Source organism: Falco cherrug, chromosome 1, assembly GCF_023634085.1.
Source record: "Falco cherrug isolate bFalChe1 chromosome 1, bFalChe1.pri, whole genome shotgun sequence".
Lineage (NCBI taxonomy): Eukaryota > Metazoa > Chordata > Aves > Falconiformes > Falconidae > Falco > Falco cherrug.
In genome coordinates, this window is record NC_073697.1 from 21,151,964 (window position 1) to 21,176,290 (window position 24,327).

At 38.3% G+C, this 24,327-nt stretch overlaps 1 protein-coding gene across 4 annotated transcripts in view; it reads left to right on the plus strand.

Annotated features, from left to right (window-relative positions):
* The window catches only part of SEC24D (SEC24 homolog D, COPII coat complex component), a 58,207-nt gene that overhangs the window by 24,396 nt on the left and 9,484 nt on the right, over nucleotides 1-24,327 (plus strand). For all 4 annotated transcript variants that reach the window (XM_027797552.2, XM_055701034.1, XM_055701035.1 and 1 more), the window contains exons 9-14: nucleotides 11,415-11,553; nucleotides 13,173-13,288; nucleotides 16,193-16,317; nucleotides 20,835-21,026; nucleotides 21,673-21,766; nucleotides 24,174-24,290. In XM_027797552.2, the coding sequence (XP_027653353.2) occupies nucleotides 11,415-11,553; nucleotides 13,173-13,288; nucleotides 16,193-16,317; nucleotides 20,835-21,026; nucleotides 21,673-21,766; nucleotides 24,174-24,290 (783 nt within the window). The remainder of the gene's footprint in view (nucleotides 1-11,414; nucleotides 11,554-13,172; nucleotides 13,289-16,192; nucleotides 16,318-20,834; nucleotides 21,027-21,672; nucleotides 21,767-24,173; nucleotides 24,291-24,327) is intronic.

Consider the following 24,327-nt stretch of genomic DNA (forward strand, 5'->3'; position numbering starts at 1 on the left):
GACGTACCTCGACAAGAGCCACATCAGCTCTTCCTCTGTATATCCTATTTCTTTGTCTTTTTATGTTCTCCTACATTGTACTATCTACCAGTTTGCTTTCTGTAGCATATGGACTTGCTGGTCTGTAGCTCTGGGGTCACTCAGTGGTTCTTTGTAAAGTTTCTTTTTGTATTGCTGCCGCCTTTCCTTTTGGGTGCTGAAGCTGATGTAAGCAATTGGTTTTATGTACAGTTCAGCAATTTCACACTGTGAGTCTTTTTACACAGGAGTTGCATGGTTAGGCAGTAAAATTGTCCATAATACTAGCAAGGTTTTTTCAAACTATCAAAAGATGAGAGTTTTAAGAAAATTTTCTGAAGAAAACGTTCTGAAAGAGATTGGCAACGGTTTTGCCATGCTCTGTTTTGAAATGTCTCACCCTTCTTGGCTTGTAACTTTGTAATCCCCATATGTACTTGGGACCTGAGGTGAGATTCCTCTTTGTGTTCATAGCTACTGGAAATGAAATGTCAGAGTTTATTGAAAGTTTAATGACTCTTTTCCTTTTGAGTATACTTCATATGACCCTTTATCTAGGTTATTCAAAATTCCTTCATGCCTGTTGACACTACTGGTCCTTTCTCCAGTATAGGTATCAAAAGCTTCCTCCTTTCAAATGAGTACTCCACAGCAAAACCAGCAGCTCTCGAGGAGATAATATTTTGCTATCTCGGAATTGTAAGTGGGACAGATTGCTTTGCATGCTTACAGTACTGATCTCTGGGTTGTCCAGGCTCCAGCAGAGAGTGATTTTTGTCAGTGTCTTTGGGGCACACTATCAAAGTACTCTGTGCTAGATGTCATATTTTTCTAAAACATGGTAAGAGTAGAAGCCCTGCACATGTGATATAACTTAATAGTTAGACACTTAGACTGGTGATGCTGAAATGCTTTTACACCCTCCAGAAAAGGCAGGGGTTGACCACTAAGCTGTTGGCCAGTTTGTACAGAAGAGTTTGTTGCCTCTGTTTAAACTTCTGCAGGTGAAAGTCAGTGGATCAGAAAGAGAGCATGTGCATCAATAACACACTGTAGATGACAACTGGGTCAGTTTAGGGATAGGGCCATGCTACCAGCCATTCTTTCTTGTTCTTAGGACTGCCTTGGTATTTTTACAACAAATCCAATGTCAAGCTGTTTGGAATAATCAATTCATATAGAGACTGTCCAAGTAGCATAAACCTCTGTATCGTGAACTCATTGCTGTATACCATGCTGGTATGAGCCTAAGCACTACTACTTCTTCCATTTTCCAGTCATTAAAATAAAACAAGTGCCAAAGCATTCTTATTAATGCCTTCATTTGGGAGAGAACTGTGAGACTGGTCTCATAGTTCTGAGTCTGCCTGGACTATGGAGCAGGAGGAGTATCTGACATTTTATTGCTTTGTTGGTGCTATTTTACTTGATTTTTTTTCAATAAACTAGCGCTGGGTTAATATCTAGAGTTTTTGCATAGCTCCTCTGTGGTGCCTGACTCTCCCATGCATGGTATGGAGAACCCAGAACTCTTAGGCATCTCCAGATGCCTCACCCAGAAAGCTTTTTTTCACTCTGGAGACCAGTGCCTGTAAGCTAGGTTTCATAATGCCTAATTTAGAGGTGTGTGAATCCTGTATTTGATGAGGCTTCCTTTACAGAGCATGCCCCATGCTAGTCTGCATTTGGTAGTAAAGCATTTGGAATTGGATTGCTTCCCAAGACTTCATCATCTAGGAAGAAGTTTTTTGTTAGTGTTTTGGGCTGTAACTACACTCTGTAACTCCAATGAACTTTCGGAGCCAGATTTAGAAAAGTCTGTGGAAGCAGAGCTTTTCTTATTTCAAGTAAATTTCCTGATTTAGTTTTTTCTGTCTTTTTGCTTTTAGTGTACATTTTAAAATACTCTTAAAGTGTATTTTCAAAATACGTCTGTAGTACGCTGTTCCATGCACCATTCCAGTTATGGTAGGAGGTAATCCTGAAAGAGATGGGGACAGTGACTTGAAAATTTGCCATTATTATAAACCTTATTCATATTGTAATCAGAGTTCCTGATTAATTTTTTACAAATATGAAATTTAGACGGGGAAAATGCTTTTATAAAGATGTTGTAATTGGTTTCTGCTGCAGACTGTGTTTGTTCTTCAGAATGGTAATAGTGTAAGAAAAACAGTAACTATTGAAGGGAGATAAAAAGTAACATTCATATCCACTTAATTAGCTGGCCAACAATATTGATGAATTGTTTTGCCAAGAAAAATGAAACTCAAGTAAAAAAAATATTTTGGCTATCACTAGATACCTCTGTAACTCAACATAGCTGCTTGAATAGCATCTACCATTTTGCACATGCGTTTTCCCCTGCAGGTGGCACATTGCTGTCTTGAAATGGTGTTTGCCTCCCGTACGCACTGGCCAAAGTTGATCATAGCAACAGCAGTAAATTAAACATTGTGAGACTCTGCAAGCTCTAACCTTAAGCTGTCAGAGATGTTGCTCAGCTACCTTGGAAACTTGAGAGAGTCAGAATGCACTGGTATTTAGGAAGTTCAGGAGGAAAAGTTAGTGGTTTGCTTTTTAAGCTGAAGTTGTTATTGCATTTTCAGTTCATATGTGTTTTACTTATTTGTGCATATTAATGCAGTACTGTAGTTTGGATGCAACCGTGTAAAGTGTGTAATTACATTGAAAAAATGTTTTGTAAAGTTGTATAGGAAGCTGATGTTGGCGGAAGGTTGTGGTTGCGTCGTATGGTCTTGGCTTTTTTGTATCAGGCAAATGTACCAGGTTACATGTGGGGCCTAATCATATCAGGCTCTAATGCTGTTCTGTAGCCTGCTTTTACAGAATGCCCCTTCATTGGTTCTGTGGGAAGGGAAGCTTGGCTTCTTGGAGGACAAGAAATAGGTGGAGGGAGCTGCTTTTTCATATGGTGTTCAACCAGAATTAGGTAATCTATGCTTGCTAAATGGAGGCATAGATTACCTCCTCAGCCTCAGAGTAAAGGAGCAGTAAACAGAACAGGTCTGTGCCCTTCACAGGACTGCTTAGCTCATAACTCAGTTCTGCACAGCCCCTTACTTGTGACATTCAGCTGTAGCTCAGCATTAGTAAAAGAGAGGAGGATAGTTGCATACAAACATTATTAATGTTTGGGGGTTCCAGAATCTGCTTGAAGCATCACAGCTATGATAGTTGTGAAAGTATTCATGGAGGAGAGATGCAGAGTATGAACATTCCTACCTGATGTGGCATTTTTAAAATAACAGCTTGACCTTCAAAATTAACATTGTAGAAAGGACATGACGTTTAAAAAGGGTATTAAATTCATCCCAGATATACTTGCTTCAGAGGTGAGGTTATTCAGTGCTCCTTTTGTTCACGTAACAAAAATTCTCATTATAGTTTCTAAGTACTTCTGTGGCAATTGGCTAGCCGTAGTTGGCTTGTGAATGCAGCATGACATTTAAAGTATGCCCAGTTCTTTCTGATTTCAATGGAGATAAATTAATTAGCCTTAGAGGAATGTTTACTAATAAACATTGTTCAAGAAGGCCTGCAGATAAACAGAACTATTTTATCCACCTCCAATTAAACCCTCTTGTACTTGTCTGTGCTTTTTTCTGTCATTAAAGTTTCTTTCTTTAATATGTTTGTGTGAGCAAAAATAGGAGCAAGAAAGTTTCTATTTTAGAAATTTCTCAAGAATGCAAACATGAGTAGTCAGTTTTAAAAGTCACAATAATGCCTCCTAACAAAAGAGAAACAGCTCCAGGTTTTCAAGAAGGAAGGCAACCCTCCACTCATTAGACTTTCATGCATGATCTTAAGTCAATAATTGCTTTTCTCTCAAATGATGAAAAATTTTATATACATACATATACACACACCTGCACACCCCTGTCTACCCAACCCACATACTTGGCCTCTAAAGTTGATGATAGCGCACAGTGGGCCAGAATGGTCCTGAAATCCAGAACTAGGTGGCTTTTTTGTTCTCGCTACAAAGACTTGAATAACATTGATAATGTTATTCTGATGCAGAATTTCACCTAGGAGAAGTGTTGCATCAGAGATCATTACGCTACATTTAGATTTATTGACAAACTTAAATATTTTTTCCCTAAACCTAGAGCTGCATGTTCCACAAGTACTATTTGGAGTGGGTTTTTAATAGCTATCGTAAGGATTTTCTAGAGCATGTTATAAATGGTCACAGCTGTGTTTGCATTAAATGGTCTTTGGCCTTTTAAAACAGAATTGATATGCTAATTTACCCGTTATCTTTACATGTTATAGGCTGGGCCTGTGTTTTAAACTCAGATGTTTGATTTATCATATATTTAGCCATCTTGAAAAATGCTGTTTGAGGGTAAACTAACATTGATGTGACAATACAGCATATGTAAGAGACTGGGCCTGTCAAGAAGTCATCAGTAGTCATAGTATAATAATAGTAAAATAATTCTGCCTGCTGTTTTGAAAATGCTCTAGAGCTGTCCTGCAGTGATCTGCCAAAAATAAAAATGGTGCCTGATTGAGGTGTCTTTTAACAGTTCTGTTTACTTCTGTAAAATATATTGATGAGTATCTTTTATTTTGGTCTGTGCTGAATGAATTTCAGGCAGACCAGGCAGAGAACAAATCCCTGAATATCAAATTTACAATTTTATTGAGAAACTCCTGTGATCAATAAAGCTAGACTCTCTCCCTTGTAATTACTACTTACCATTTCTGTAGAAAAGCTTCCTAAAACTTGCCTGTCTTATTTTTCAATGGTTTTACAGCTAGTGTGATAATCATGCCTACAAATCTTGGGCAAGGACTGCCGTGCTGGAGCATCTGTGATACTGATATGTGGGAAGTGGAGCTGTGGATTAGTACAGGCACGAACCTGAGTCCTCTCATGTGATTTAGCGTGTGTCTGTCTCCCTCAGGGGTGCTAATGGGAAACAGGGAGGGGAGCGACATGACAAAGATGACACTGTCCTAGAGTAGTTTTGTCTGTCTCTTACCCCTTCCCTTGTTCTCTTCTTGTGTATGTGCCTCTGCACCAGCTCACACTTTTACTAGGTTGAGTATAGTTTGGGCTGAGGCAGGTCTTGCTTGAGATCCAATTGGTTTAAAGTGCTAACATTTTAAAAGTCTGTTGTTCAGCACAGTTTCTTGATTATCCAATTTCACGCTCCTGTTATATCATCAGTTAATCCTGGCTGCTGACCTTCACTTGAGATACAGCATGTCCGTACATCCAAATAACAGTCAGCACTACAAAGCTGAGAAGTGCTGGAGAGCGCTGACTTGTTAACACTTCGTATTCCTGGTCTGGGATCATGACCAGGAGAATTTGTGGTGCCTCTCTTAAGCATGGATAGTAGACTACTTTCCTTTTTGTGCTTTCTCCTCCCCCTCTCCCCTACCCTTTTCTGTCACCTGTATGATACAGAAGTTCTAAAGAAGTAAGCTAGCTTATTTAGTTGGGTTTTTTACATCAAAATTTTATCATTACTGTGTGTATTTCCCCCCCATCCTCAAACTTTTTAAAATCCTTCTTCTTGAATAGCCTATATATGCACTCTGCACACTGCTAGCTCGATTCAGTTAATTGCAATACTCTCCTAAAAAACAGAATGCTGAGTGAGGATTTAAAGGATATTCTTGAGGTATGATCCACTGAAATCAATGTCTAGCTTTCTGTTTATTTTAGTACATACTGGATCATAGCCCATCTGCAGTGTCAACTTGAAATTCAGCTACCATGCCACACAGTATTGTTTGCATGGCCATGTGTGCAGGTGAATGTTTCTGCCTAGGTCTGGAACGTTTTTGGGCAAGAAGGTTTGAACATGCTGCTGGGGTTTTTACGTGGTCTGTAAAAATCAGGACAGAGCCAAGAGATAATGCGTCACGTGGTTGATGCTTCGGCCGTGCTGCAGTTATGTAAACAAACAAGGAAACAGATGAAAAAAGACTTATGGAAAATATTTGAACCTGCTATGAACCCTGCAGAGAGATAGTCCAAATTAGCTTGAGTCGTCAGCTGAGGAGGCTGATAGTGTTCAACATCTAAAAACCAAGAATAGGCAAAATAATTTCTGTCTTCGGAGGGGATGGCTTCTGATAAAAGACAGTAAGAACATCACAAAGAGAAATGCTTTCTTGACGTTTTAATGCGACTCAGTAAAGCAACTCAAAACCAAGGGATTATTTGTAGACTGGTTAATCTTTCTCAAAAGCAATCTATGGTGATATAATAAAAGAAAACAAACCCCTACAGCAGTCCTAGGAAACAGTTTGGTTAATGACCTAGATTTTTTTCCAAAACCACCAGTGTTAGATTTCAAAAATCTCCCTTGATTATCTGAAGGAGTTTCTTCTCATCTCTTTACTGTACTGATTAAACACAGGATTTACTTAGGACAGTGGTACCGCACTTGGCCAACAGCCTTCTCCTCTGTCCATTAGGAAGCTGTATTGTATAGTATATCTTAAAATTGTCTTACTAATATTGTAATAATTACACTTGCATCAATGTAAGCGTAAATAATGTCTAGAAACACTGCCTTTCTGAATTTGTTGCCCTGCACAGCTTGTCTGTTTAATGAGCCCTCTGGGTTGAGTAGTTGGCAGTTTTGTGTCAGTTTCTGTTAATCAGCCATGCAAATACAGTGTTTAGTGTTCGCTGTACATCAGAATAAAATATTTTATCTGCTGTAGTACTGCTGATCATGGAGTATAATTTTAAAGAACTGTCATATTGGAAGTCATCAAGAGTTATGTATCTGTGGCTGTCCAAATGTGTGAGTGCTCTTCTTTTTGAAACAAATAGCCCTTGTCTAAACACTATCTGAAATCTTAGATCCCCTAAATCTGGGGTTTTCATGGGGTGTGCTTTCAGGATCATTTGCCTCTGAGATAACTTGCAGTTGAAAAAGCAACTTGTCACATGTAGTATACAGTGTTACATTGTGTAGAGTGACCAGCCATGTCTTTCAGCAGTTAAGTTCTTCACAAGTATGTAGAAGAACCCGTGGCAAGCTCCTCTTCTTGTAGGGTGTGACAGAGACACTGATGTAACTGAAAACTACGCTCACAGAAAGAGTTTTTATGTTCCTCTTGGATGTAGCCAGAGTTCACAAGCTGTGTGGGCCTCTTTCCAGTACGATTCTGTATTCCTGTTGTTTCAGTGCTGAGGTGGAAAATGCATCTGAACAATGGTGAAGTCAAACTGAGGGTGGAAACGTAGCTCCTAATGCAGATTGGGAGGGTCTGTGTCAGGGAGTGGATAGGAACCCACCTTGGCTGTGGTAGGCAGGAAAAGGCAAAGACAAGGTGCAATGTCCATCACATGCGGAGGTTTGTCTTGTAGCCCTGTCCGTATGCCAGTCTGACAATGAAAACAGATGCTGTATACATTTTATTTTGCTTGTGATAAGCAGCTAGTTTTTTTAAGCGTTTGTGTATGCCTCTCTTGTTCTCCAGAGACACACACTCTCTCTCATGATTTTTCTCTTTAGAACACCTTTATAGAGATGTGCCATGATGATCTTGAGCTTCATCACGGTCCTTACTCCTACACTTACAGTTTCCAGCTGTGGTCTTGATCTTGCAGCATGAATATGGTGATACTTTGCAGACATAACAGGGAACCCTCAGGAGGGTGTCAGGACTTCATTTTTATAGCAAGCAATAGTAATTCTGCTTTCTCAGAGTTGAAAGCACAGGTTACAGTCCCTCTGGAAATTTTTATGGATGTATTTCATCTTGGAGCTGTGCCACCAACGTCTATCTATTGCTTTGTGATATTGCTCTGACTCCTTAGAGATGTTCTTGCTGAAATATTTCCAAAATAAAACTCTTGCTATCGCAGCTATATTTGGGCTAATTGTGGGATAAGTTATGGTTTACCAGATCGACTTTCAGGACTTGCACTCTAATGGGGCCCTGAAGTTCCAGAGAAGGGGAAGTTTATGCAGGTCTCTTACAATAGTTCCATCTCTTCTGCCCAGTCTTCCTTTGCTTTAACCTAAAACTAATGTTCTGTCTACCAGCACAACTGATTCTTTCTGCCTCTCTTCTTTCAACTTACGTAAAAGGAATCCCTTTTATGCGTCCCATCCAGATTTAGGCTACCAAGTACTGGTTTAGTCATTGGTTTTAAGAAATTTTTTGATAGTGCTGGAACACCAACAATCAATACCTAAGTGTTCCTTTTTGTGAGGTCTGTCTCTGTTCACAGTTAGGTTTTTGAAGACATAAGGGGGAAGAGAAGTATAAGGCCATAACAAGTCCACAAGCATAGCAGATAACTATGGTAGATATCGAACTTGATTCTCTTACTATTTGTAGAGATTTAAGAGAGGAGAGAAAGAAAATGCTGATACTTTATAGGTGGAAAAGCAAAAGAAAACTAAGCATTGCATTTGTTAAAAAAACCCAAACAACAAAAGAACAAACTAACGTAATGAAAAAAGAGATATTTTTTTTCTTCTATCTTATTGCCCTGCTCCTGTAAGAGTTTGCCACTGATTTCCATGGGACCATAAATGGAGCTCTGCTTTATCTTCTGTTATGCAGTGACATCTACAGAGAGTGGAGCACATCAAACAAGACTTCCCCATTTAGTACCGTGTCTTTTTTAATGACCGTTTTTCTGTTATGTATTCATTAGTGTAAACTTGTAACTTTGTACAGTATTATTTATCTTTGTACATTCCTATGGAGATCTACCTTTTTTTTAAAAAAAAAAAAAAAAGGCTACTTCATCGTGACTGTTTTGACAGTCAGAAGCTGTTTTGACAATCAGAAATTAGCTAGCAGTTTACACACACAAACGGAAATTACTTTCTCTTGATGGATTGAATGTCTAGTCTTAGGGTTTAATGTCCTGGAAGATTTCAGCTTTTTTGAGGTAAAGTTTCTTTCACAACTGTATTACTCACATCAAGAAGTGGGTATTTGATGCTTTCAGTCTGAGTGCTTATTCTGAAGTTATTGTACGCATAGCTTTATTATTTATTATTGCTCATTATTGATGTAATGTTTGAAAGTATGTAAAGAAAATACTAAAATGTAAATGCCGTGTAATTTAAAAAAATTCCAAGTGAACAAATCAATACGTATAGGGCTTTTTTGGGGAGATTTTTATTTGTTAGACAAAATCCTTAATTGTGTTACTTGTGTTTTTGGTTGGTTTTGCTTCATTGATTAATCTCTCTCCACCCCCCCCCCCCTTTTTTTTTCTTTTTTTTTTTTAAGATTCTGCATGCTTTTGTTATCGGTGTTTCATCCTTTATTTCTCTGGGCAAGACAAAACAGAATCCAGCATAGTATATATTTGCAGAACATTGTCTGTGGACACTATTTATTTAATACTTGAGCATGTGTTTTAACCTCATGTGCTGCACATAGACTCAGTAACTTCAAAACAACCATTTAATGTATAAAGTTAAATGTGCATGTAAATCTTTGCAGACATAAGCCTTAGGCTACTGAGTCTCTAACCCCACTTTTTTAATAAGGACTGTGTAATAAGTGGGGTTTTTTAAAGAAACTTAAGGGGAGGGGAAAACTAAAATTTCCCCCCCAAATATGAAAAGACCAGGAAAACCCCCCATTATTTTTATTTCTGATCTCTTTAAAAAGTTAATTTATTAAGTATGTGTAAGAGTGTGGACACCTAGGCTCTGAACTTCATGACATTTATTTTTTGATTGTTCATGTTCATGCTTTTTATACAAAGGTCTTAATTTTAGTATTTCAAAATTTGATAATTTCAGGATAGCTTTTCTTTGCTTTTGGATAATACTAAATGTATCAAAACAAGGTTTAAAATGACTGAATCAACATGTATAAATGCATCAGGAGTTGTTTTAGTCTTGTGTTTTTCCCCTACCAGGTCAGATGCTATGGTAGTATCAACGGCAAGCCAGATTCAGGCCTCATTAAGCTAATACAGCAGAATAATAATAAGAAAATTGCCAAGTAATGAACAAAACCCAGAAGTTTTAAAACTTATTAAGCGATTGTGGCTGATGAGCAGGTTTTGTAGCCAAGGCTTTCATGTCTAAAAAATTACCCTGATAGTTTGTCAGCTCACATTATTGTTTGATTTGTATGAAACTCAATTTTTATAGAAGAAAGAACACAAAGTAAAATAGTATCTCAGTGGAACAGGAGGGAGCACTTAAAACCTACGTAGTAAAATATATGTATAACATCCTTTGCAAAAAGCATTAAACCCTTTGGAGAGGTAAAATAGTCTCTGTAGAATATAAACAAACAATAAAATACGTGTAAGTAGTGGATGCTAGAAGGACATGAATGATGTTCTAGATATTCAAAGACTCTTATGCTCCAAAAAAATATAAAGTATATAATAGATGAAATAGGTCCATTCTGTAAGAAGAGAAAGAGTAATTAAAAAAAAAAAAAAAAAAGAATGTGCTAGTGGTATTTTAGCATTCAAAGGCTGTCAGCATTTTTCCTTTTGAGGAGATCTGTTATGGGTCGAAACTCTGGATTTCTTTTCATATTGTCATGTTCAGAGATTTTTAGTTGGGATTGAAGGGAGTAAGAAAAAAAAGTTTCACAAATAATTGAGCAAACTTCCTTTTTTGTAGCCATTTAAAGCAGACTTTTCTAACATTAGGTATAATCACAGGAATCTTTCAATTGCTGCACAATTATTACTGAAAGAGGCATCTGGAAAATGTCTTCTATTAGCTGTGGGTTTTGGCAGAGGCTGTAAGCAAGCATGGTCAGTGTAATTAAACTGACAAGTGGTTGAGATACTGTATTTGTTTGCTGTGTGTACTTTCCTTCAGTAAATGTTAATATTTCTTCTAAATCTCCTACTCTAGCTGGTGAACCTGGCAGCATTTAAATGTTAGTGTAGCACTTAACATGGCAGCACTGGGGGGGGGGGCGGGGGGCAGCATTTAGGACAAAATAGTAGAAGCTTTCTTAGCAGATATCTGTTTGAGAGACTGCTTGCAATTGATTTCTTTAGGAAAATCTCAATCTGACAGAGAAGATAAAATATGACTCCAGCTGATTTTTCTTAGTGAGCTGTAACAACCCTTTGCCTGGAGAAAATCAGCCTGGAACCCTAAACTTACAGTACTTTCAAAAATTGGTAGGCTTTTGGTGTGAGTCCTTACTCTCTTTCTGATAAGTGTCAGAATAGGGCCTGTGAACTTGTAAATTTAGTCCCTGAGGGGGATCTATGGAGCTGAGCCAACTGTACTGCAGATTTTGTGTGAATGCTGAACAATGAATGATAGCTTGATCAGGTGATCTCTAGCAAAAGTCTGAGCAGTAGCTTTCAAGCTGACTTTATTTGGTTTCAGGTTTGCATTGCTTTTTATAACTTCATGTATCTCATCATCTAGACACCTCTTTATGTTGTAAACCATGGTGAGACTGGACCAATCCGATGCAACCGGTGCAAAGCTTATATGTGTCCCTTCATGCAGTTTATTGAAGGTGGAAGAAGATACCAGTGTGGATTTTGCAATTGTATAAATGATGGTAAGTGATGTTTCTCTGATGTGTGATTCATACAAATGCCATTAAACTAAAAAGAAACTATATCCCTAAAATTATATTCTCGACTCGCTAAGAAAATAGTTTAGTGAGATGCAGTAACTAGGTCTATTTCACAAATAATAATAAAATACCCAAGAAAAATACGTAGAAACATTTGGTCAGTACAATTTGAAAAAATAAATGTCTGAAAAATAATGCTGACTCATGAAGTCCAGCCTGATACAATCAAAACTTTATTTAAAAATATGTCAATGTAGGATACAAAGCTGTTTGTATTGCTAACTGAAAGCAACTTTGTGTGGAAAAACATAATTTCCTTCAGAAATCTAAGTGTCCAGGAAGAACCAGATATTTAGAACCACGTTAGCTTAGTCCTGTCCATGGCTGTGGATACAGTGGTTAAATAACCTATTAATCTTACTGTGACAAGTGTTGGTTTTCACAGAAGATACCATGCCATATTTGTTCAAGTGTGCTGCATGTGACTCATAACTGTTCTTGTGCTCTTGGCTAAATCCCAAATCTTTGCCAGAACTAGCCTTTCTAGACATTTGTATCAAGTCGTATTTCCTCAGCTGGATCACAGTGGTATAGTGCTTTCCCTAATACAGTAATCTTTTCAACTCTGAAACGTGAACCTTGACAGACTCACTCCAACTTCTTTTCTGCCTGACGCTCAGATGTTTATGCAGGCATAGCAGATAACAGGTTTCATAGCTTGTTAGCAATTTAAAGTCTCATAGAGAGAAATGTAAATGCACGGTGAACATTTTAAGAAAGGCCTTTTAAGTTGCAGTGTCATTTTAAATCATGCTTCGTATTACTACAGTGTCTTTGATCTGAGTCAGAAAGCACTTAAAAAAAACCCAACTTTATTGAGGACTAGAAATGGCCAAGAAACTAGGTAGATATTTTCCCCTGCTCATGCACACATACACTCTTTACAGGCAAAAGTGTGGAAAATAAGCTTTCTAAATATATATTGATTGAGGAAAGAGGAGCTAAAATCCAGAGGTTACTCTTCCCCAGCTTGACTTGAACCATGAGACTAGCTGTATAAATTGTTGTTGGCAAACCCACTTGATTTCTTACTGCTTTGGAGTTCTGCACTGGGTAAAGCAGTACAGTATTTAGGAAAAGTCCTAAATCTGCTGTCCCTCTGCAGAGCTCTGGCTCCGGTGATGTGAATTAAGCTGTGCATAGACTGTATCTGCTAACAGAATAGTCACTGTTAAGTGTGTATCCTGAGGGTAACAGGCTCCTGCCTGTGGAAATGGCCTGGGTTGGTTTTACCTACTCAAGCCTGACAGGGTAGAGGTGGGAGAATATGTGCATTGATAGGGGAATATGCCCTATCCTCCAAATACAGAAGAAACTGGCATTACTGGAATGTTGTGAGGTTTTGTTTGGTTGGTTTTTTTAAGCCGGGGTGTGGGGGGAAAAAAACCCAACATTGCAGCTTGGGTGTTTAAACTCTTCTCTTGATCAGTAACAGAGAAGCCTATGTTAGTACATTGTGTATGTTGAAAGAAGCTGTTGGGTTATTTCCCTCCTCCCCAAAACATAAGTGATTTTTTCCCTGCTCTTGTGTTGGTTTTTAGTCCCTCCGTTCTTCTTTCAACATCTGGACCACATTGGCCGACGGGTAGACCACTACGAAAGGCCTGAGCTATCTCTGGGATCTTATGAATATGTTGCTACTTTGGATTACTGCCGAGTGAGTATTTCCAGTATGCAAACTTATTTACAATTTTATGTCAAAACAAACAAGATCCTTTAAGTAACTACAGTAGAGTAAATGCACTTGTAAGGGAAATATAATAGTCCAGGAACATTCTAGCAAATGAAGATAGATGTAGAGAATTTAGTGTTTATTTATGCAGAGAGTATTATGTTTTGTTCTTTCATGCTGCAGACTGTGAGACTAGCAAGTAAGAATAACAAATAGTGCAGCAAAGTCATGGATCACCAGTCATTGAGACAGTCATTTGGTCCTAGCTAGCATGTTGCACTGTTTAGAGGATATAGTTGAAATTTTGATGCGGTGTTGCATTTTAGGTGCACATCTTCCATTAATTTTGAAGGCAGAACCATGCCTAAATTGCCTTCCCAATATTGAAAACCTTCGCAAGGGAATTTGACCTTGTAATCTTTTCCTGGCAAGAGTGGTTTTAGTATTCTGACCAGTAAGTAAGTTAAAATGCAGGGGGTTCTCTCTCCGAGTATTGACTTGCTGAAGAACTCAGTCCAAAGCGTGCTCAAGTCACTTCAAATATTTGTAGTAGATTTTATTAGAGAACTGTATTTGATACTTCTGAAAGCATAAATTAATTAAACTTTTCAAACTTTAGCTCATTTTACAAAATTATGAGTGTGACTTCATCTGTCCACAGTATGGACATATATTTCTTTCTTGCTGAAATCAGGCAGAATTATCTTCCTGTCAGTGGAACTGAGGTCATGATAAGGTCAGGGAAGGCAACTGGATCCTACAGAGTCCTGAAGTAGATACCAGTAACTTCCTCAGACCATCACATTATTGCTGGTATGAAGAGAATGAACAGGTTTAATTCTGCTTTCTCACTAGGGTACTGCTCCAAAATCCAGTGAAATTCCTGAGATGACCTGTATAGATTTTTTTTGGAATCTGGGTTAAACCCCAGAACAGGAGAGAGTTGTAGTGAGGCATTACAGAAGTAGGGCGCGGGATCCTCAGTGTACATCCAGTGTAGCTCCACCAAATTCAGTTAAGCTTTGCTGATTTCTGGCAGCTAAACTTCTGGAAACTCATGTGTACTGAATGGCTCTGCGCCATTTTCACAGTTCTTTTTCTCTGTTCCAGAGTGTAATCCTGTGTGATGCAGTCGTCATCACAGTGCATTTCATTTCAGGGCAGTGGCTTTTGCCATATAGCTTAAATCAGGGAGTTCCCTTGATAAGTCATCCAATATGGTCGGTCTGTCTTGTTACAAAGAGCCATCCATAGGCTTACTAGAATGTTACAAAAGAAGGAATCTCTTACAAAATTAACACTCATGCTGGAAATGCTAAGTCATTAAATTTTACAGAAGTTAATACTATTTTTATAAATAATTTTTCATTTTGCTCCAAGTTGCAAAGGTTTAATTATTTTATAAATCCAGTTTAAGACCAGAGCTGAAAAGTCATTTCCTTTTGTGCTTATCAAATGACAAGGATGAACAGCTACAAAAAATGTTAACAAATAACAGCTGGTTTGCATTATTGCGCTTCTGCTAAGCAGATGTGGTAAGAGCACAAGTCCTCTGTTCTGTCATATATTTGTCAGAAAATATGGAAGGATTCTTCATAAACAGTGATGCGGTACGAGAGTTTAGAAGTAGTGTGATAGTTTTTGAAACTTGAATCCAAGTACTGTAAAAAGAACAGCTTTTAAAAATACCGCCTGGTTTTAGTTCACAGGAGCCCTGATGTACATGATTTGGATGAAGTGAGATCAGAGGTTTAATGTTAGATTTAGTTTAAAGTGTGCCAGGGACTATGGATAGGTCATCATTCAAGGGTTAGGTTTTCTAAGGTTTAGTTTAACACGAGTAATTTGGATAAGTGGTCCGAACTCTGTGTATGAAGGTAGTGAAACAGTATAATGGAAAAGCTGTCCTGAATTTGACACCAAGTAATGACCACTACTCCTCCTAATGGGAATTAGGAAAACTGATCTTAGGGAGTATGATGATAACTGTTACTGTGTTCACTTTATATGGTCTTCTTCCTGAGTGCATCTCTAAGCATTACTTTGCTTTACTTGGAAACAAAAAAACCCTTTGTCTTACTTTTTCTTACTTAAGAAAACCTGTGTCAGTAATGTATGTCACTATTTGTATGCCACTTACATTATGAATAAGAGCAGTTCCCAAAGGAATCCATCAGGTAGGTCTGTGTATGCAGCAGTTCCATACATTGAATGTTCCACTATCATGCTTTGATTACCTTACAAAAAGTGAGCTTATTCCTGAACATACAGTTCAGCTGTCCAGAATACATTGGAACATGAGACAGCAAGACAGACAAATGGGATGCAAATGATCATTGCTTAGTACTGCTGAGAACTTGAGATACTGTAATTCTGGTTACATATCTAAGTTGTATTTTCTGTTTCCAGATTGCTTTGAAATGGCTTCAACAGTTGTTAAGAGGAATATGCTAACAAAAGCCAAATTTAAGCATTCACATTAACAAAACAGTATTGCATATTGATATAGGAGATGCAAAACCACATGGGTACAGAAAAAAGCCAAAAGGCAAATTTGTTTAAACACTTGAATTGCAGCAGAAAATGTTTGTGTTTCATCTTATCTAATAAACTGTTACCCTTTACATGTTTTATTCCATTAGGATGCTATTTTCCAGTAGTAATGTTTTATTCCAGGGGTGGATTTCACCCAATACATGTCAGCTTTCTGCAGTAGTTACTGTTTATGATCCATAGCATTTTTTCAAACAACTGAACACTATATTGATTTAATAATTTATAAGATTGCCTTATGGTACTAGCTGTATATTTTTTTCAGCATAACACTTTTCACTGTTTAGCAGTGAACACTTATCTAATTTTCCCTATGAATGGTCATTTTTTCTGTAGAACAACAAGCCACCAAAGCCACCGGCTTACATCTTCATGATTGACGTATCATACAGAAACATAAACAGCGGCCTCGTTAAACTCATATGTGATGAACTGAAGACTCTGCTAGATAAACTTCCAAGGTAAAGAAACAAGTGTGCTTTGCTTAACTTGCTACACTGCCGTTTTCATGCAGCTTTGCGTGTTGAGAGGTAAAAACAAGCTAAGGAAAATTCAAAATTTACAGTACAGGCACTTTTGGGGTGATAGTGACCAAATGTTAATTTAACACAGCTGGCAGTTCTTGAGCTTTGATGTCTGTGCTTACTGTATGAATAGAGTCTGTCTAGTAGCCTGCATTCTTCTCCTTTCTTGTAGTGAACTCTAGTGGTATTAGCAGCTAAGTCCCAGGCTATGGTTTTGACTTTATTTGCTGTAGTTCTGTTTACTGCAATGCTGCTTTTCTCATTAAGTTGAGAAATACCAAAAGCAGAATACTCAAGAATGGCAAGTCTCTAAAGCCATAGTGTTGATGGTTTGTATCTTTAGCTCTTATTATTAATTAGGAAAACTTTTAAAGCTTCTTGCTGTGCTGAGACTTTTCTTTCCTGGTATGTATCTGAGAGAACAATTCTTGTAGGAACAAACACTTGCTTTGTAAGCATTAAACACACAGTGATAGTATTACTACTGATCAATATTAATGACAGTATATTATTTTAGTGTAGTTGAGTGTAGTTTTTAGTGTCGTATATTAGTGTAGTTTTCATTACAGCTTAAATAATGCAGGGACATGTAATTAAATGAGCAGTGAAGGACTGAGAAACTTAAGTAGCCGTTTCTCAGTGAAGGCATATAACAGTGTTGAAGAACGTAGAGGAAGAAAGTGCGTTCCAAATAACAATACTTGCAGAGGGAGAACAGACTTAAGAAACGGAGAGGGCAAAGTGAGGAGGAGTGGGAGACGAGATCCTTGAGATTATCTGGTATATGTTAGAAATCTTTTATCCTGTGTCCTTCTGGGATCTCTGTGCATGAAAGAAATTCCAGTCCAGGGTAGGGCGTTAGTGTGTCAGATGCCCATGTAAGGCCATCTCTCAAGTACTCTGTCACTGAAGATTACACTGGAGTCACTAGTGTGTGATACTATCCTGAAGCTGTCTTGGACCTTTCCATCAGGGATTGGTCATGACTCTGAAGATAGCCATGATGGTAGTAACAAAAAGCAGTTGGCAGTTTAGAAACACCAAGGTTGGATAGGGAAAGGTGAGGAGAAATGAAAGCAAGTGTATCAAATTCTTCTCACCAGTACTCTGCAGAGATCTGCTGCTAACTAATTTGTTTGCAGGGCCAAGGAAAAAAAGCAATGAAAACAAATAAAGAACACACCCTTCAGTTTCTTGTGACTTGTCTGTTGTCTTTAAACAATATTAATTTCAGAAAAACACATAAGGCATTCCAGCGAAATTTGTGGTAAAACTTTTATTTTGGTGCTGAGACACAAAGGTCACTGTGTGTTTATTTTCTGTTGCTGGCAATGACACCTGCAAAAATATTCTGCTATTAGCACATGAGGGGAAAGCCCTGTGTGGGGAATTCACCCTCTGCTCATGTCTTTAAGAGGAAGGACTTGTGCTAGCAAAGCAGTCTGTGTCCCAGAAGGGCCATTGGTGTGAAGGCCTGTGCTGGGTGAGCCTGTGAAAGTGGCTGTGAAGTGAGAAGTTAGAGGTAGCAAAGCAGGGATTAAGATAGGTGGTTCAAGACCTGCTGTTAAGATCTTTGTGTTTTTGTAGACTTGCAACACAGCAGAAAACACAGTATTTGCTTGCTTGAAATTATAGAGCAGACTTCCAAACTTATTTGTTCCGAACCAGAAACCCCTGACTCCGTATTTAGAGAAATACAGAGAAATATGTTTACAGAGATTGTGCTTATGAACTCAGAAAATCAAACTAGTTGTCTAGTTGTGCAAATACGATTTTTAGATGCATAATTAAAAACCATAAGCCAAAACCACTTGAATGCATTTCTGTACATATGATCCAGACATCTCATTCTGAGACTTAAAGAACGGAGCGTGTGAGATATATAGGCAATGGGCTGCTGCATTTACAGCTACTCTTTAAAACAGGGGTCCTCAAACTATGGCCTGTGGGCCGGATACGGCCCCCCAGGGTCCTCAGTCTGGCCCCCGGTATTTACAGACACACCCCCCCACACACACACACACCCCTCGCTGGGGGTTGGGGGTTGGGGGGGGGGGGACACCAAGCAGCCGCAGATGGCTGCCTGCCACTTCATCCGCGCACCGGCCCCCTGGTTAAAAAGTTTGAGGACTCCTGCTTTAAAATTATGATAGCAGAAATGGAATGAAGTGTGGTAGTACAGACTGCCACAGGTAAAAGCAGTATCTGAAAAAATTGTCCCAAATACCTGCTGTGTAGCAACCTTGGGGACTACTGGGATAATGTAGGTACTTCTCTTTGAAGTAGGAAAGTGGTGTATGTACAGAAAGTTAATGATACCTTGTCTTCATCAAGCTCCTGAGTGCTTCCCGTTAATCATGTTACCAAAAAACTATTTTCTGTCCAAGTGCTGGGAATGATTAGAAATCTACATTGAGGAATGATGCTTCCATTTGAATTAGTGTATCTTAGAGGAATTATTTAAAATGTTTCTTTATGGAGCGTGTTCAATATAGAATTCTGATTTGTTTTAGATCAAAGTCACCTCTTTTTCATCCAGCTGTGTTCCCATAAAACATGAATGGTAGATTAACATTCTAGACTGACATGAGAGGTAAAGCATGTAGATGAGAAAAATTATTATGCTCCCAAGCTGAAGGTTTTAGAGGAAGCTTGTTAAACTGCTCATGAAAAAAAAAATTCTCTGAAGACAAACAGATTTGATAGCCAGGAAGAAGGCTGACAGTTGTGGGGTTTTTTTTATTTGCTGTAAGAAAAAATAAACAAGAATTGCAGTAGAAATGTATTTGCCATTTCTCCTCTTCAGTTTGCCTTTTGATTCTGCAAGCATCTGTGAAGTCATGAAATGCAGTATGTTGGTTGAAGTGGAACAGGATAGAGGCCTTGCCGTGGATTTTCTTGCGGCCAAGGCTTTACATTCTTAGAAGGATGAATTTTTTCAAACCATGGCTGCTTTTCTATGCTGGAGGCTCAAGGGTGGCTGTTAACACTCTGTTGTTTCTTCAGAGGTCGGAGTGAAGGATGAATTGTACTTTTTTTGCCCTAAGTGCCTAGTAATTGGAAATACTATGGCAGGGCTCTGGTATGAAATTCTTTTGGTGTGATAGTAACATCTGTATGAGTCTGTGTACATTATGTTTGTCAATGGGCATGTTTCTTTGTGCTAAATTTTTTACACTCATAACCTTCCGTAAGTGACTTCTTTTATCAACTACAGAAAAAAAAGTGAGCTTGGCTGTTTCTGTGGTTCCTATTGCTGCAGTCTCAAATAACTTTGTGGTACATAGCTCTACATCCTGGTGAGATTAAACAATAATTCTTGCTGTTCCCCTCTTACAAATGGAGACTGAGGCACAGGGAAATGAAATAATTTCCTCTCAGATTGTAAATTAATTCAGTGGTATAGCTGGGTCTTTAATGAGGATTTCCAAATTTTGTACTTCAAATATGAAACTTTTTCAAACATGTAAAATGTGAAAAGCCAGACTTGGTATTTGCTGGTTTTGTGACATCTCGCTGTAAGTTAAGTAGGCTGCTTAGATGTTTGTAATGTGGCTGTATAGAACATACGGGCTGATCTGTAGTAATTGCAAGTACCCCAGGCTTCCTATCTGGCATATTTTGCACTAAGGGCTTGGTTTGCCATTTATGGGAAGAACACCCTGCTACAAGAAGGTGCTATTTTATTTGTAATGAAGACCACTTTTTTGTAGCACTGCCTTGTAGGGAAAAGCTCACTAAACTTAGGACTGCAAACCCGGTAAGGGTCTAACTAGTATTGTTAATAAAGGCGGAGTGGGCTACTGCGTAGAGGTGTTACCTCCACAAAAACAGAGGCTGAGCCTGCTGCCTGCAGCATTCCCGCAGGTGTAGCTCACAGCAGCAGTTTGCTACCTTTGTGTGGCCTGGGAACTCGCCAGAAGTAATGAGTTAATTTCTATAGCGTGTTTTCTGTGTGATATGCAGCTAGGGGGGATCTAACAGCTCCTGCAGCTTAAAAGTAGACCTGCTGAAGCAGGAGATTGACCCTCCAAAGTCACCAGACATTATTCAAGTTAGTATTCTTGTAAGGCATCAATTGTTAGTGGCACTGGATATATTCTAAATAAAGCTGGTTTTCTGATAACTAATTGTCCTGTTCTCTCTTTTCCGTGTTTTGAGGACAACATGGTTTATTCTTTATCTTAGGGACTTCTGCCTGCTTGGATGGGATGCACAGTTGACATAAATACATATTTTTTGAAAGAAGTAAATAATACAGCAGTTGATTTTATTAGGGTGTTTCAACTTGACCTAAGGCAAAGATTGAGGCCAGTACGTCTGCTTGGTGGTTGTTTGCTTTATGGCTGCCAGTACAGATAACCATCTTAAAGCAGCCTTGCATTTCAAAGCAAGCTTTTATTGCAAGGTCAGAATTTCAGAATTATAACCAGTTGGTTTTGTTTTTCTTACAGAGAAGAGCAAGAAGAATCCTCAGCAATTCGAGTTGGTTTTGTCACTTACAACAAGGTCCTCCACTTCTTTAATGTAAAAAGCAGCTTAGCGCAGCCTCAGATGATGGTGGTCTCAGATGTTGGAGAAGTTTTTGTTCCTTTGCTGGATGGTTTCCTTGTTAACTTTCAGGAATCGCGATCTGTTGTTATCAAGTAAAGTATAATTATTCCATATGAGAATAAGATCTGAAAGCTTATGATATACATTATGCCTTTTAGTCAATTGTGTTACTGTTTTTTGGGGGGTACATTTATTTATTAAAGTACTTGAGAAGCCGACAGATGCTTCAAGTCATGTATTTCCACCTCTGAGGCAATGAAAATGTGGTATCAACAACCCCCCAGTGCTGAATGTGAAAGCAAATTTAGGCCAGGTGTAAGCCATGCATCTTCAGCTGTGCTGCTTCAGAAGTGGGAGGAGGGGATTGTGGCTGTGTGCCATGTTGCATGGTTTTTCTCTTGTGATGTATATGATGCACACCTGGATATGATCTAAGGCCTCTTGGGTCCTTACAGCACACTAGAACTCATTACTTTTTAGCTATTTTTTTATTTTTGGCATGTTCCTTTATGTTACCAGCTTTGAAATAATGCATCTCATAGAATTAAAAATTTGTATCTTGTTTTATTCTGGCTGGAATCCTAAGAAACTGAGCACTCAATGTTCATATTTTTTTAAAATGTCAATTTGCATGGAAAACATAATCCTGTGTGAAGCCTCAGTATGTTGCAAGGTATGTTTGGGGATTATCCCAAATACTCTAACCAGTTGAGACACTGATCCTTTTGTCTCTTGTAGCTTGTTGGACCAGATTCCAGAGATGTTTGCAGACACCAATGAGAGTGAGACCATCTTCGCTCCTGTGATCCAGGCTGGCATGGAGGCACTGAAGGTTAGAATGTTCCTATCTGTAAAAGAAGCAGCTCTTTAATCAGAATAAGACTTGATAAGCTGCAGAAATTCCGTACGCTAAAAACCAGTCCCAAGTCCTCCTACAAATCACAGTGGAAAATTAGGGGAAAAAAAAAGTCACTGATTGTTTCCAGCACTATATTCTGTTATTCTGCCAGTACATTTGAACTGCTTTAGCCAAAACTGACAAGCATAACATCTGTTCCCAGATTTTGCTTATTGAGGGAAACCAGTCCCTAGAGCCTTTTCAACGTAGAATGGATGTTTAGAAGGTGAGGAGCAGCAATTGGCTTCACATTCAGTATTTGAGAGAAATAAAGTGGTTTGTTACTGCAAGAGAACTAATAGATACTCTGGATGTTTGCACAGATATCTGGGCCTTGCATGTGTGAAGGGCAGGAAAAGAGTCAGTGTGAGACAGGATTTTGCCCTGCCTGTTCCGCTTCTGCGGACTTCTTGTGCAGAACGAGATATTTCTGACCGACTCTGGTAGGGGGTTGGAGAGTTTCCACTTAACTGACAAGTTCTCACAGCTTGAATACAGCTGAAAATGATTCCACAGGTCAAGATGCATCCCCAGTTGCTTTCTGGGATATCCCCTAAAGTGCTGACATACTGATGGAGCCCTGCCAATTAAAAGAATGCCACCACGGTTCACCACAAGAGTTGTAGGGGCAGAAAATACACAATATTTCTCAAATCTGTTTCTTAAATATTTAATTAAAACCTGTTTTCTTGTTATTTATTCATACTGCAAGAAGTGTATGTGCAAAACATGCATTTGGTTACCACTTCCATCAGAATGCTCTTCCCTGATACTTGACTTCTACAAAACAAAATTAAGGACCATAACTGTAAATTTCCCTTGATATTGGCTATAAAAGAAATCAGCTGTTATTTACGCTTTTATTTAGCTCAGTATTTTGAAGTTATAATTTGTAAGGATTTTCACGTTGAATTGTTAATGCACATATACCTGCGCTCAAGAAAAAATTGTCTGAAAAGAACAGAATGAATTGTGTTCCTATTTGATATTAATTTTAATACACTTTTAGAAATAATATATATATACATTTTAGAAAATTTGTCAAAAGCAATCAATGTCAGTAATTCCTGATATGTATCATGAGAGATAGGTATTTAGTGTAAGTCTTTCAGTCTTCAGCAGAATGTTTCTTAAAAGGAATTGAAGAAATTGACATTTGTGATTAAATATAACTATACTTGAAATATTAGGGGTGAAATTTCAGCTCTGTTAGGAGTAAGATACTATCTTGAGTTGCATTTCTGCCACGCAAAGAGATTTCTCATTTTCCCAGAAGGATGCAATAGCTTATTTTGCAATGTGGATTGTCTTTATCTTGTGAGCATCTTAAGATCTGGAGGAGAAAGAGCACCAAAGCTGATTTGTGTCTGTAGTCCTGGGTAGCGTGGTTTTAACCTGGACGTGTGGTTACATCTGGAGCAAGAGAAGGACAAATCCCGCTTTCCTCCTTCCTTCTTTCCCTTTGCCTTCACCCAGCTTCTTCAACACCCAACAAGATCGAAATTGCTGATCAGTTGTCATTTCACTTTGTTTGCAACTTTTGGTCACCCCTGAAGTGGTCAGGCAGCTGGAGCAGATGATTGTTATAGATCCCCTTCCAACTGCAATACTCTGTTTTGTTCTGTTTGTTCCTATTAGCTGGCTCAACAGATAAACTGGATTTTCTAAATTTTGGTGGAATAGCTTGTTAATAGTACAGAGATGCCTGTGGTACTGCTACTGTTGTTACTTTTTCCTTTGGAATTCAGGGGTTTCTGTCAGTAGTTTGCTGTCTCAGTAAATACCACGTTCTTTAAATAAGAACAGAAAACTGGATTAAAACTGGCAGTTACTTCATGTCTTAGTGACAGGAGGAAATGCTCATCACAAGTTTTGATACTCCTGCATTTTAGTGTAGGTTACACTTGGCTCATCTATAAAAATATAGTGAAGGCTAGTGTGCCTGAACTGAAGAAATAATTTTTCTGTTAAATTATGCTTCCTTTTTATTTTATCCAATTCAGTATTTGTACTTTCGATACTGGTTGCATAATGCTTGTATCCAATTGGAAAGTCTCTGGGAGAGGTACTTCTAGGTTTGTTCATCAAGATTTTAGATTCCTATGTAGAAATTACTGTAACAATGTGTCAGCAAACATCTCTGGGTGCTAGACTAAGTTATTTACTGCCATAAATTTCCCAGTTCGTTTTGGGATTTACTTCCATCAGGTTTTGAGTCTCTAAATGAATTATCTCTGAGGAACTTGCAGAAAGTTTACTTTCTGAGATACCACAATGTATGAAAATTGGGCTTGTTTATGTTTGCAGTAATAAATATGTCAATATGGTGTCTTTGAGACAGGCTGCAGAATGTGCTGGAAAATTGTTTATCTTCCATTCTTCATTGCCAACTGCAGAGGCACCAGGAAAGCTGAGAAACAGAGATGACAAAAAACTACTCAATACAGATAAAGAAAAGGTATTTTCTACTATCGAGTTAACCAGAGACTGCGATT